Below are 14,711 nucleotides of genomic sequence, written 5' to 3'. Positions count from 1 at the left end.
TTGAACTTGGATGCACAAAGCAATTTCTTCCTGAATATTTCTGCATAGTTTACCAGACACAACCTTTGCTGGGAAGCAAATCCTACTGCTGGTAATGTCTCATTTGCAAGAGACATTTTATAATTTTACGCTTTGTTTTACAAAAACCATATTTTGGAGACATTTTAAATTGATACCAGAAAGGGTGAATGGTTTGCCCTTTTTCCAGATAAGCACAGAAAGTGCTTATATTATAGAAGGAAAATATTTTTCCATCAGCTTCACGTGCACTTGAGAGGCCAACACATGAGTATACATTTCTGGGAGGAGGCCACAGTCCTGATACAGCTTTCCTTATTGCAGAAGTGAGATCTGCATGGATATGACATTTCCTACAAGTCTTGTGGAGTATTCATGGTCTACCTGCATTTAAAGCCAGAATAATTAAGGTTCAAAATCAACAAAGTGCATTTGAATACATGGCAGTTTTTCAGCCTCAAAGTGCAGAGTTCTGCGTTAACCACTGAAGCACACAATTCCTATGATGGCAAAAGCAAATCTCTTTTAGCAGCTGAATTTCATTCATTGTTTGCAGAAGACTCCATCTTAATAAAAAGTATGTGATTTAATTGTAAGCCACGTCTTTACTTGCAACAATTAGTAGTTTATGAATGGTATTCAAGAGATGGCTTTTTTCTGTACCTTCACATAACAAGATACTCCTTCAGGGGAACATGATTATGTGAGCAAGGACAAGGAGGAAACAAGAATAGGGCTTGTGCAAGGGAAAAACATGGCTTTGTTATTTATGCACTTTGTTGGATGAGACATTTAAAATTCAGCACAGCATTATATGGATGAACTAAACTGAGGTGTCATTTAGTACTATTAACTTAACATAAAATGTTATGCCTTACCATAAAATAAATGCCTAAAAATACCATATGGTTTCCCTCTGAAAGAAGATTTTGTGTCTTTTAAAAGTTTTGAATAAATATTGACTGGGGCTTCATAATAAAGCTCTAAATTGTTTTTTTTTTTTTGTTTTTTTTTTTGCAAAAATACAATTCTATTCCAAACACTGCTTCTGAAAAACTGCCACTCAGTTCATCATGCTATGAAATGCTGAAAGCCTGATTGGATGGGGCTTTGGACAACCTGGGATTGTGGAAGATATCGCTAACTATAGCAAGGGGTTGTAACTGGATGATCTAAAGGTATCTTTCAACTCAGGCCATTCTGATTAATTCCAAAGAGTTGAAATAGTTTCCTAAAGCTTAGCTACTGATTTCCTTAGACACATAGAAAGCTCTGCACTTTCAGCTACAAAAAGGCAGTAACTGGTGAAAAAAACCCAAATGAGCAGGTTAATTAACTGCCCTTGAGAAACTGAACACATTTCACATATTTTATGACAATAATCCATGGGAAAAAAACTACAAGACATTACAATTTATATACATGATGTTGTATTTTTTATTCCAAATCTCTTGTAATATCCTAAACACCTTAAGACCAGCTTAGCAAAATAATGCCACGAACAAGATGCATGACAGAATTGGGCTGACCTGCATTGCTCTATTAATGCTCTAATTTTTAATTTCTTTATGATGAATGCTCTTTTTAATTTCTAAGAGATGACAAAAGACATATCAAGTGAAAACAAGCAGGGTGAAAAAGGATGGCTCAAAATAAACCATCTACCAGCAATCAGGTACGACTTGTCAGGAGAAATACCCAGATTTGCTAACTCTGAAGGGTTTATTTCCACTTAACAGCAATGGATTTTCTGATGAGCACAACCAAGATGATTTCTGAAGCAGAAAATCAAATGGACAGTTTGAAAAGAAACCTCTCCTTTTAAAAGAGGAGGGAAGGAAGCATGCTTAGAGATCCCAGACTGAAAAGCAGCATCTTCCAAAAGTGTTTGGTGGAGGAATGAAGAGTTACAATTCTGCATGAGCTGCTCTCAGGTAAGTTTATCAGAGAATTAGTTTTGAACCTATTTGCAAAGGTTAAAAATACATAGATTCAAGTCTCCTGACAACAGATTTGCTTTTTTACTTTTTTCCCCCCTCATAAACCCTGAGGAATAGGCTTCTGACTCCCCAAGGGCCTGCAGAACACACATTAAAAATGCTGGTGCCAGAAAGGTTGGCTTTTTAAAAGCCTTTTGCTCTAAATGGTCTGGCTCCCATTGTCAAGCACTTGGCTCCCTGGTTTAAGAAAACTGTCTGGTGCATATGAACTCTTGATCACAGACTTCAAAGGGGAGAAACACATGTGCAAGATCAGCCTCCTAAGACTGGTGGGTTGTCTTATAAAGCTGTCTTCTGACAACCAAGTGCTCCCTGAGATTGCATACACCCGGTGGGAATAGGAGCTGTGTGCTCTGTCTGTGCATAAAACAGCACTGCATGGCAATTTTCTTGAACAGAAAACCTCAATGTTGGTGTAGAAAGATGATCAAAATATCCCAAACCAACACAAATAGAACTTATTGGTGATTTAATTAAAATTAACTGAACGTGCACAGCAGGCAAAAAAAAAAAATCTCCCTTTGGGGCAAGTAAAACCCAAGAGATCACCTGTGCTGTTTTTGGCTGGGGTGGAATTAATTTTCTTCACAATATCCAGCTGTAGCTTTGGGAATTGCACTGAAAACAGACAGGTTTGATAACACAGAGATTTTTTTTTTGTTGCTGAGCCATGGCTGCAGTGTCAAGGCCTCTTTCACCTTTCCAAAGAAGAGGCTGGGGGTGAGCAAGGATTTGGGAGGGGACAGAACCAGGACAGCTGATCCCAGCTGAGCACACGGATATCCCATCCCACGTGGCACCACACTCAGCTTGTAAGGCTGGGATAGAAGAAGGAATAGGGGGATATTTGGAGTGCTGGCATTTGTCTTCCCAAGTCCCTGTTACCTCTGATGGAGCCCTGCTTTCCTGGGGATGACTGAAATTGATCCTGTCCCAATTGAAATTTAAAAAAACAATGTAAAAGTCCACGAATGCTGCTCCATTAAGTGAGACTGAGTTGAAATGTTTTGGATGATTTCTTTTTCTCCCATTATCACCATCACAAGGTATGTTTAGATTTTTACCAAAGTCTTTGAAGGTTCAAGTGTTCACCAAAAAAACTCTTCCCAAAATCAGATTACATAAATTTGGAAGAAATCTTTTCAGCATCCAGCCTTCTGATCCTGTTCCTTCATCCGAAGATCAGGCATGAGCTACCAACACCACATCGTCCCACTCCAAAGCTCCATGAAAAAAAATTTCTAAAGATTAACTGAATACTCATGGAGTAATTTTAACATCATTTCTTAGAGGATATTACCACTGCATCTTTGATATGTATGAAATATAAGCCTGATTATTAGATATGAAGACTGTTAGCAAATGCTGAATTAAACCAGAATTCTGGCATTTTTTTCAAAGTTTGTTAATTCCAGGAGCAATATATCAAATAGAGCTATCAAAAAATGGCTAATACCACACTCCTCAATCTCCACAGCAATTTATGGTCTTTTCAATTCTACCAGTAAGACCTCCTAAAAACATTCTATTACAAAGACTTTTTTTTTTTCTAAATAGAGATCTCTATAAGATGTCTAAATATACAGTCATAAATAAAAGAAAATGTCAATAAAAAAGCAGAAGGTAGATTTTCTTTCATTTGCAGTCATTTACTTACAATTTATGAATAATTCAGTTATTCATAGAAACAACTTTTACAGTGCAAACCAGCCCAGTAGGCCAGCCAACATTTTCTAAATAATTTTCATGTAAAAGATGTTCGTGCCACAGGAGGTGCCACCAGCATGTGGGTAAATGTATGGGCATTGACAGCACGATAGAACAGCATAATAAGAAAATTTCAGTTGAGAAAATAAGAAAATAAGGGAATTACATATTGACTGCATTACTTTGTGTTTGTTTGATGTGCTTGGGGATTCTGTATGAGGAACCACTGAGGGAGCTGGGGGTGTTCAGCCTGGAGAGAAGGAGGCTGAGAGCTGACCTTATCACCTTACAGCTCCCTGAAAGGTGGCTGTGCTCAGGTGGGATTGGTCTCTTTCTCCAGGCAGCACTGACAGAACTGGAGGACACAGTCTCAAGCTGCACCAAGGGAAATACAGGTTGGATATTAGGAAAAAGTTTTTTACTGAAATAGTGATAAAGTTCTGGAATGGCCTGCCCGGGGAGGTGGTGGAGTCACCATCCCTGGGTATGTTTAAAAAAAGACTGGATGTGGCACTGGGTGCCAGTTTAGTTGAGGTGTTGGGGCTGGGTTGGACTCGATGGTCTTGAAGAGATCAAGAGTCAAGGATCAAGAGATCTTGAAGGTCTCTTTCAACCTAGTCATTCTGTGAATCCTGTGAATTATTTTATTTTGTATTTCCTGATGTTCTCATCACCAAAAACCGAGCAGTTCCAACACTCAGTGCCATTGAGGCTGGCTGTACAAAACTGAGCGTTTCTGAATCCTTAACACAGCAAGATGCAATGATTTCATCCCAGCAGTGCTGAGCAAACCCCTCCCCTTTGACCTTCCCACCTTTTCGTAGTATTTGACCTCGTAGTCCAAGATGATCCCGTTGGGATGCTCGGGCTCCTGCCAGGAGAGGGACACACTGTTCCTGGACGTTCTGTCCTTCCTTATGACTGTGATGGGGGATGGAGCTGCAGAGGAGGGGAGGGAGAGAAGCAAACTGAGTTTATCTCTGCTCCAGCTTTTGGCAAAGAATGAGGTTTCCATTTAATCCAGCAAAGGTCCGGCCCCGCACCGACAGCAGCAGCTGGATTGCAGCCGTGGTACTCCTGCCTTGGAGCAGCCTGGCCTCATGGAAAATGAGCTGAGATTTTCTCCTCCACTGGAGGAGGACTGGTGGCAAGGCAGCAGATGGTTTTGATCTGCTACTACAGTGTAAGCAATGAAATATATTCGGTGGGAAATACAGAGCAAAATAGCAGCAGTACCTGTTTGTTATAATGCTGAGGTATTATCATTACCAGACTCTGCAGAACTCTGACTTTAGACTTTCCTAACATTTTGATAAGAAAGTCTAAAAGGGTGCTGGGGTGCATTAAAGTACAAGGAGCTGCTGGTACTCATGGCTGGGAATAACCATCAGCACAATCCAGCCTCTTTGGCATCATTACTTGGTAAAGTTCTCCAGATGAAAATTGCTCCCATACACACTTCACTTTTCACCACATTTCTTTGAAAATGGAAATGAATAAAAAAGGAAAATCCAAACTGCAAAATAACATAATTTTTTTGTGCACATTGATCGGGGTTAGGCATGACAGCTGATTGCATACCATAGGTTCACACACCACCCACAACGTGGAAATAGTATCAATGTTAAATACACACATAAAAAATAATAATTACTTAAGATTCTTGAACATTAGTTCAATTTTAGACCACCCAGATCCATAAGTTGCTCCAAGACCCAGTCTGGGTTTCCTGCACTCACTGAAAGCCGTGCAATTCTTAAAAATTATTTTGTTTTGTTTCTTTTGGGTTGGCTTCCCACTCCAAATGCTTCTCTTCTATGGCTTTGGCCAAAATTCATCAGATTATATTTTACAGATCACACACTGGAGGTTGTAACTGTCATTTAAAAAAAAATCTTTTAGTAATAAACAGCCTTTTATCTTAACATGTAAATAAAATGTGTTTATAAGTTCAACATTTGCTATCCTAATAAAAAGGCCCTAGAGCTGATCTCAACAATTTAGTATCAGCTGAATCCTCTGAAGCTTTTATTGTTCATATAAAACTGCTGCATATATTGTTCATATAAAACATAGCTGCACTTCACAGGCATTCCATATTTGAATGCTTCAGCCAATGCCCTTTCTATTTGGGTTTTCATTTGTGCAAAAGAACTTTCAATAGTCAGGAGAAAAAAAAATTTAAAAAAGAAGAAAATGAAAGAAAAAGAAAGGTTTTAATTAAAATAAATTTTTGAAAATTCAGTCTGCTTTTGATTTTGCTGAACTTCCAGCAAAATATAATTTCTAGTCCTGAGTCACAATCTAAGTATAGAAATCCTCCTTTAACAGAGTGGAGGATCCACTTTTTCATGTTCATTCCAGGCTGAACGCGTCCTCTGAATTGTATCTTCACATTTCACACGGTTCACAAAAGATTAAAAAGTGGCAAATTTTTTTTCTTTTCTTCCAGCAGGAGGAATTTATCCTGAATTTAAATTCCTAAAATCAATTTGAGAGAAGCAGATGGGATTTGTGTGCAACAAACATCCTTCAGCAATTCCACTTGAATCCCACAAACCAGTGTTAGAGCAAAACACCAAGTGCTTAGCAGGCTGAACTTCCCTGCTGTAACCAGCTCCATGGGAACTCATATATCCATACTTGCTGCTTTTATGCTCTCCTAAGTCATTTTTATGTCTTCTTTTTAAGTCAAGCTATTTATCCCTCTTTTTTTTTGTTTTGTTTTTGTTTTTGGTTTTGGTTTTTTTTGTTTGTTTTTGGTTTTTTGGTACGTGAATAGATTATCAAGCCCAATACCCAGCTGGTAACACTTCCCATTAAGGTAAAATTAATACTGATTTTATGAATAATTAATATATGATTAACAGAAATGGCTTTTACCCTAATAAATTATGGTAATTTTGCTCTAAAATATTCTCAAGGCAGGCTCAAACAATCTTGCATGCTCCAATACAGACAAGAAAACAAGCTTTCTCCTAACACAGTATTAATTATTTTGAGCTCATTTGCACACATCTCTGCAGATGCTACCAGTAACTTATCTCACAGCAGTTTATTAGAAAACATCTGCTCTGCAGTTATCAATAACATTATAAAACATTCATATACCTTCTCTAATCCCCAGGGTTCCCAAAGCTGCTCAGAAATGAGACATCCAGAGTGTCTGGAAGAACCAGAATCCAACTGCATGGGCTCAGGGAGGGGAGATATATAATCAAGGGAATATCATGTTTCAGCCACCTTTAATCCCACACCAAGGTGAGACAAAATGGAAAAAATTCCCATCACAAAAGCCTTTCTTTGCCAGTCAGTGACAAGCTGGACTGTCATAGTTTTAAATTTTAATGCATTCTTTTGGGGTTTTTTTGGGGTTTTTTTTGCTATACTTGTTAGATAGGTGGGTTTGAAAAGTGCTAGAAGGCTTGAACCCAATTAAAGAAAATACCTTGTTCAGATATTTTTAATATCTGAATTTTAATACCTTGTTTCAGATATTTAAGCCCCAAGTTTATGCTTAAATCTACTGCAATCAATGAATTTAAGATACAGTAAGAGTTAAGGTAACCTGAATATGACCCCAACCCGGGGCTGGGTTGCAATTCAGATAAATAATTTGACATTTGGACCATTTAATTAATTTCTTTTTGTACACATCCCCAGAATACAATGTAAAACTTAATAAGCTGTGTTCTAAATACTGTCTAAATAGAAGTCAGCCTTAATTTCTGTTTTGTAACATCAGAGCAGCTCAGTTACTGTATTTCACTATTTAATTGGAAATGTCTGAAAATGCAGTAAAGAGAAAAATCAAAGTAAAGGCAGTTAACATTATAAACCAATAAACAGTGAAGGCATCACCATGTGCAATAATGTTTAGACTTTAGTCTTCCATATGAGGGAGAGAGACTCAAGAGTTTCCTAAAGAGATATAAATAACCACATTAGGACGAGATGGAATTCAAAATCTGGCTACAAAAAGGAAGATAAATACATGATATTTAGAACAGCCATGTGTCACTGAATTTCCATTATTTATCTAACTTAAATTGAAAATTAAAAATGAAATCTCTACCTTAAATCTGCAGCTCTCACTGACAAAACAACTGGGTTAGCAAATAATGTGACATTATTAAGCTTTTTAGGATTAATTGAAATTTAAAAACTATATGAAAGCATCAACAGAAATGCAAAGGTTAAATTAGTCCACCATTTAGAAAACTTGCACCTAAACTTAAGGAAAGTATTTTTTTAGACTAAGAAGATGTTTCAGTGATTTTTTAATTAATCCCATGTCTCGTATGCTGCTAGGTATTTACATTTTTTCATTGATATTTTGATTGATTATATTTATTTTGATTGATTATATTTATTTGATTAATGCATTAGCACTCAGCTTCTTCACATGAATAGGAGCTGGGCTTTTATGGCTAACTTTAGGCTTGTATAGACATATATGAAGAGTTTTAGTCTCAGCAGTCCCATGCAATACACAGAGAGGCATTTTTACACTTCACATGGTTCAAATTTGTCTGGCACTGCAGCCTAACTGCTTTGAGCACTTAACAGGAACCTTGAAAACTCCCTGGAGCCAAGAGGGGAAATGTACTTTGAGCGCTCACTGTTGTTAGGTAGCATTTGTGACAACAGGGAATGTGGATGTTGAAAAGGTAACAAACACAATGATTCAGGGAGCCCAGGCTCAAGTGTAAAAACCTCCTCAGTCATGACTATTAAAGGTGCAAGCAAATAACATGAAGGATCTGCAGAGACGACAATAAAACTCTGCTCAAATTGATTTCCCACTGAAACTGACCCCAACAGATGATTTGTTTTCCTCCAGTTTAATAGCAGCTATATATAAATTTCCTTATTGACTTTTTCCTTATTCCTTGGTTATTGTTTTCATATGTGACTGGCTTACAGATGTATAAATGCACTGAAAGGAAATTCCCTGTCCTGTGACAGGGAGAACTCAGTATTAACTCTGCGAAGGCACATGTGTACAACTGCTGAAACATTCAGAGTCCTATTGTTTCTGGCTTAGGTTTCTAGATCACAAATTACATTTTAGGAAAGGATTTAATTCTAAAATGACTCACAGCTCACTTCCAGCTTTTGCTTACAAACGAGAGTAAAATATGCTTTGCCTAGGATATTCCAAACTATGCTGAAAAATGGTGACTAAGCAGAATAGACTGTTCTACTCAATTTTCAACTTCTGCCCTGCTGAAAAAATGGAAGGTTTGTTCCTTTTTCTTTCTTTAGAAAATTGATGCTTTTATTATCTAATCATAACATTGTAATCTGATATAACCTATAAATTTTCTTTAATGTCTATGATACCCCCAGGAGGTAATGTGGAACAAGAGCAGTAAATAAAGATCATAACCTGAAAATTAAATCTGCATTCTCTGATCCAAAGTAGGATCCACTGGGACTCAAACCTAAATCTGCCAGTCTTAGAGGACCAGCATCCAAACCGCAAAACTATCATACAACCCAAAGCAGAAATACCAGTGTTTAAATGAACAAACTGATCTCTCACTTGGAGGCAGTTTTTCTGGGACACTGGAGCCACATCCACAGTCAGGACAGGAGAGAACTTACCATGGTGTTGGCTCTGGCACTGCTCAAAAGGCTCCACACACGCATTTGGATTCATGCAGAACCACCCAGCATCTGGGTTTTTTGAGAACCAACCTTTTATCTTTGGTTTTTATCCATCAATTCCACTATTCAATTTGTAAGAGTCCCAAGCACTGACTCGCAAATCCGTGTAATAACGTCACGCCTCCGTGACATGATCACACAAACATGAAGTCTGTGAACAGCTGCGCTTTTACTTGGAATCTTTAACACCTCCAGCATCTATTCTGTGGATTAGTGTAGAAGGAGTTTATGACAGAAGCCTGCTCACAGAAAGCAGGACCTACCCTGTTTTCAACCTCCTCTGGCTACACTCCTATTCACTTTCCCTGCTAAGCACTGCTACAGGATTGTGCTGAAGCAAGCACGCCCCATCCCAGGGGCACATTCCAAGAAGGTCTCCAGGTGCCTCCCAGGAGGCAGGAGGAGGAGGAAACAGTCCCACTTTAACAACTCTTTGGAAACCTGCTAAACCCTGCACGCTGCTCTTCCAGATACAACTCTCCACCACTTCAAGGCACGTGCAAGCACAGCCCTTTGCCCTCTAATCTCCAGGACACGTAGTTAAACCAGCACAGTGACTGTGTTTGTCCTCCTGCACATTTTCCTTGAGCTGGAGCAGGCTCAATCTGTTTTTGTGACCTGGGCTGTAAAATGTCACCTGATTCTGTAACATCACTGAGTGACTGTCAGCCTGAAGGTGACGTGTCTCCCACTATCCCACATCAGCAAAAAGCCCCTCACACCAGGCCCAGGCTGGATCCGGGTAGGGGTTCCATCGTAAGGAAGGGGGTGAAAAGGCTCACAGTTTCTGGGAGAAGGGCTATCAAGATCACATTTATACATGTCAAAATGTGGAAGGAAAGAAGCAGGACGAAACTTCAAAGGCAAACTCAAGCAGGCTGCCATTGGATGAAACAAAGCTGGGCAGATTTTGCCCAGAAACAGAAAAAAAAATTAAGAAGTGGTTTGTTTGTGGCTATTCTGATGGATGACTGCCTGCATTATGGCAGAAGTGCCCAAATGCATCTGTGAAAGGCTCCAGCCTGTGGTTACAGACTCCAGAGTGGCTGCAGGCATTTCACAGGTGCTGAGGAAGAAAGACTGCAGGGAACTGGAAAGGGGGAAACAAGCAGCTTCAGAAGGAATTACACCAAAAGGCAGCTGCTTGATTTCCCTCTCAAGTGCACAGAAAGGCAACCTTCTGGGCAGCAGCTGTCACTGGACAAGTGATTATCAGAGATCATTTCTCACTTTTACAAATAAATTCTAAATTAAAAGAAAACGCCATTAAGTGTAGCACAATCATGTTCTTGCTTCTCCCTCTTTTTATTGAAAGAGATAGCAAATGCCTTCCCCAGAGCAAACAAAAGGTTTGATTTGCTCATGTGTTAAACACATGTATAATAAGTCATGGAAATGCCATGTCCATTTGGGGAGGATCAGGCTGCACAAGGCACTCGCTTCAGAAACTGAAAATTATGGTGCTGTGGCATTCCCAGCTGTTATTTCAGAGAGGAGACAAATGCTGGATGTGCTTTCATAAGGATTCATCCCAAAGGTACTCACAACACAAATGTTATTCTTTCTGCTCTCTGTTGAGGTGGTGATGGTGGGAGCTTTGCAATAGTTCATATTTTTCACTGAATGTGTTAAGACCCTATCAGTTTAAATAAACTGTTTTTCTTTGCCTACCCCTTTGTTAGATTACCTTAGAGGATTTTAGAGCCTCACATTTCCTGCAGTGAAGTGTTCAGAAAGAAGAATTTATTCACCATGCTCAAAACATCAACATTCAGGTGCTGAGGATTCCCTTTCTGTGATAATTTGATTATTTCCTCAACCAGAGAAACTCCATGCACAATGTAAGAATATACTTAAGAACTATCTTTGAAAAAGCCATTATCCAAAACTAGAGAAGATAATTGCCCTCAAATAAGTAATTTATGATACAAAATATTTTCTCCTCTTTTAAGTAATCACCAAGAGCTCCTGAGCTGGTTTATCAGTAAGTATTTTCCACCTGCTCAGAGCAAGAAAAGAAACAACATTTCTCAAACTTCTTGCCCTGTCATTTGGAGCAGCTGCTTTTGTGAAGGTTCATCAGGAAAGAAGAACCTCTAACAGAAAAGACCTGAAAGGTGCTGACATCTTCCACATGCTTTTAGGTTTGGAGATGATTTAATATTTTTGTTTGATTTAAAACATTTTTTAATATACATAGACTTTACTAAAAAGAATCTTTTTGCTGTAGAAGTTGACACATTACGTTCATAATTCCCATTGCAAGTATAGTCCCCAAACCCAAAGAAACAATTATTCCCATCTCTCCCCACCTTGCAAATTGCCTAGAGGGAATTGCTTCAAAAAGCAAATTGATAGCTGTGTTTACAATCAAGAGGAACACAATTTCCCTCAGTGATTACTGAGAATGCCAGCACAGATAACAGAGAGAGACAGAAGTCTAAGGTTTATTATTTAACAGAGGGCTATGCATCCTGCTTACCTGCATTTCTTCATTTCTACTCTTGTACCAAACTAAGATATTAAATGAGGAAGACTAATAACAGAAACAAGCAAAGAAAACCATTATCCACCGAGTGCTGAATAAAATCTCGCCGTGATCTGTGGAAAAACCAACTAAAAGCTCTGAAAGAAGAAAAACTCTCTGAGCCACAAACTTCACCTGTGAACTTTCTGTCAGGTCAGGAGCGTTTGCATGAGGACTGGCGAGCCCAGTGTGTGTGTCACAGACTTTGAAGCCTTGGCAGAGCTTCCTTGACGTTCAGGGGGAAAAGGGATCAAAGACTTTGAAGGCAGAACATCTCCAGCTAATAACAGGCTATGCATGGAGTGACATTGTTAAAACACTTCCCTTTTATATCCCTAAAGGAGTTTTATTGAGTTAAAATGATCCTCGAATAGCCTCTGGGCTGAACTGTAAAACACATTTGAAGAGCGTAAAATCTTTATTTATGCCAGGAATGTTTGAAACTCAAAAGATAAATGTCATTCAGGAAAACAAGCATGTCCTAGGTATTCAGTACGTAATGGGGCACAGCTGTAATAACAGTCAGTGAACCAGAGACTCCCTACATCATGTCATTAGCTCACTTTTAATAAGTCTATCTTCTTGTCCTTTTTATAAGGGCCATAGGGAAAGAAAGAAATATATCATCCCCCAAACATCTGTGCCTCACTCAAATTGTGTCTCTTAGAAGACAGATCTACTTAAGGGACTTGCCTTGGGATATAGGTTGTAAAGTGCACACAACCCCCTCTAAATATGGATTTTATTTAAACAGGGAGCATCACACATCATTTGTGAGCTGCTGAAGACAGTGCAGTGCAGGCTGAGCACATAAATAGCATCAAAGTACCTGCAAATAATGAAATACATACACTGAAACAAAGCTTGGGGATGAACTTAGTCCCTTGAAGCCAGAAATCTCAGGCAAATAAAATTCTGGTTCTGAGGAGGTTTTAACAAGCCTTCCAAGGAGCCACAGAAGTCTCTACTTAAAACAGGACTGAAAAATTGACTGGTTCTTTCTCCATTGTAAATGTTTAACCCTCCAAGCTGAAATTAACATATGGCTTGGAATTCTCAATGGCACAGGGAGATCAAGATACTGCAAACCCTTCAACACTCCTAATGATCCTAATTTCTCTATCACTACCTTACTTTTGTTCAAAAGGTTATTTTTAAAATAATTTTCATCCTGGGCTCTTGTAAAAACTCTGTAGTGCCTTACTGGTTAGTTTCTCCTAAAACAAACTGATTTCCTATGGCTTTTCATGCCTGGGTTCAATGATTAAGCAAGATGATTAAACAAGTTACATGGCTTGTTCTGCCTCCTGGCTTTTAGAAGTATAAAAGATCAAAGGAGGAGACTCCTGATAATCAAACTACTACTTGTCTCGAGAAGCTTGAGATGATATAAAGTAGATCTGGGGTTTTGTTTATAATGTAGCTTTGCATAGGATGCCTCAGTTTGGATGCAGGGGTGGTTGCTCTCTAAGCTTCCTCTAGGAGAAGTCCCTGACAGAGAAAGGAACCAAAATTTTGCAGGTGCACAACTGATCTGTGGAGAGGCCAAAATTCAGGGTTAGGCACTTTTAGTCTCACAAGTGAGAAACAAAATCACTTTCTACAGTTATTAGGAAAGCACTGACATTTCCAGCTGAAATTTAGCCCACAAAAAGCCTTCTGTGTTTCTTCTTCAGGGATTCCTCTTTATTCTTCAATGTATTTAATTTTGGCACCTCTCTTCATCCTACCTGAATTGTGTGGAAGAGCTGTGTGGTGAGATGAGGACAGAAATTGAAGAACTCTCTTGTTACAACACGTCCCATTTGCTCCTCTGCTGATGCCAGGAGATGTGACAGCACAAAACTCCTTGGAATTGGTTTAGTGCTGACATTGGCTTATTGTAGCTGAATTTAGTTGCTACCACCTTTTGCAGCTGCACTGTTGAGACCTTGGGTTAAAAGGCCTGAAGTCCTTAAGAACTGAGCTCCATTTAAAGCTGTTACAGTGTGCTTTTAGTGATCAAAAGAAAACAATCTTTTATCATCAATGCAATAAAGAACTGAGGTAAAAAAGGAAAATATTTGGGGACTGGCATGGGTAGACTGGGGAAATACAGAAAATTTAATTATTTTCACAACACTTTGATGTTAATAATAATTCTGCTGGAAGCATGAACACTGAATTATCACTAAATAATGGAAGGGGTAAGAGTTCAGAAAGATGCACATGCAAAGTTGGTGTTTTGAGACAGAATATTCAGATTGATGTGGAGCAGCTGCCAGGAAAATGTTGTTGCAAAAAGAGGGTCAGAGACTTGACCCTCTTGTTCCCATCTACCTCTACAGGGTTTTCATTTTGCTCCTTCTGCTTGCTTTGCCCCATGGCCCCTCTGGTCTAACCTAGATTTGTGAGCCCTCACAGAAGCCCAGACCCATTTGGATATGGTACATGGAAATTAAGGATGAAGCTGTAGAAAAGCTCTCCTGGGACAGCATTCTGGACCTCACAGAGCTAAAAATGTGCTTCTGATATATCCCTTTTGTGATCTGACCAGTGAGGGAATGCAAGACAAATTCTATCTTTGTTATTATACTAAAGGTCTAGTTTTAACAACTTGCAGAGTTTCTAGGGGAACTCTAATACAGTAAACCAATTGGCATGATCAAGAGATAGCACAATCAAGCCTGTACTAACCCACATCACCTAAATGTACTTAAAGAAAAAATGGGATATGCCTAAAAGCAGAAAATAAACTGCTTAAGAGCTGCTACTGCCAGAAATGCCTTTGACTTTGCCACATCCCA

General features: G+C 38.9%; 1 protein-coding gene across 2 annotated transcripts in view; it reads right to left on the bottom strand.

Annotated features, from left to right (window-relative positions):
• The window catches only part of EPHA3 (EPH receptor A3), a 181,626-nt gene that overhangs the window by 45,028 nt on the left and 121,887 nt on the right, over positions 1-14,711 (bottom strand). For both annotated transcript variants that reach the window (XM_038127806.1, XM_038127814.1), the window contains exon 6: positions 4,540-4,664. In XM_038127806.1, the coding sequence (XP_037983734.1) occupies positions 4,540-4,664 (125 nt within the window). The remainder of the gene's footprint in view (positions 1-4,539; positions 4,665-14,711) is intronic.

The sequence above is a fragment of the Motacilla alba genome, chromosome 1 (assembly GCF_015832195.1).
Source record: "Motacilla alba alba isolate MOTALB_02 chromosome 1, Motacilla_alba_V1.0_pri, whole genome shotgun sequence".
NCBI lineage: Eukaryota > Metazoa > Chordata > Aves > Passeriformes > Motacillidae > Motacilla > Motacilla alba.
Note: the sequence above shows the minus strand (reverse complement) of the source record. Positions and strands in the feature narration are given on the sequence as shown.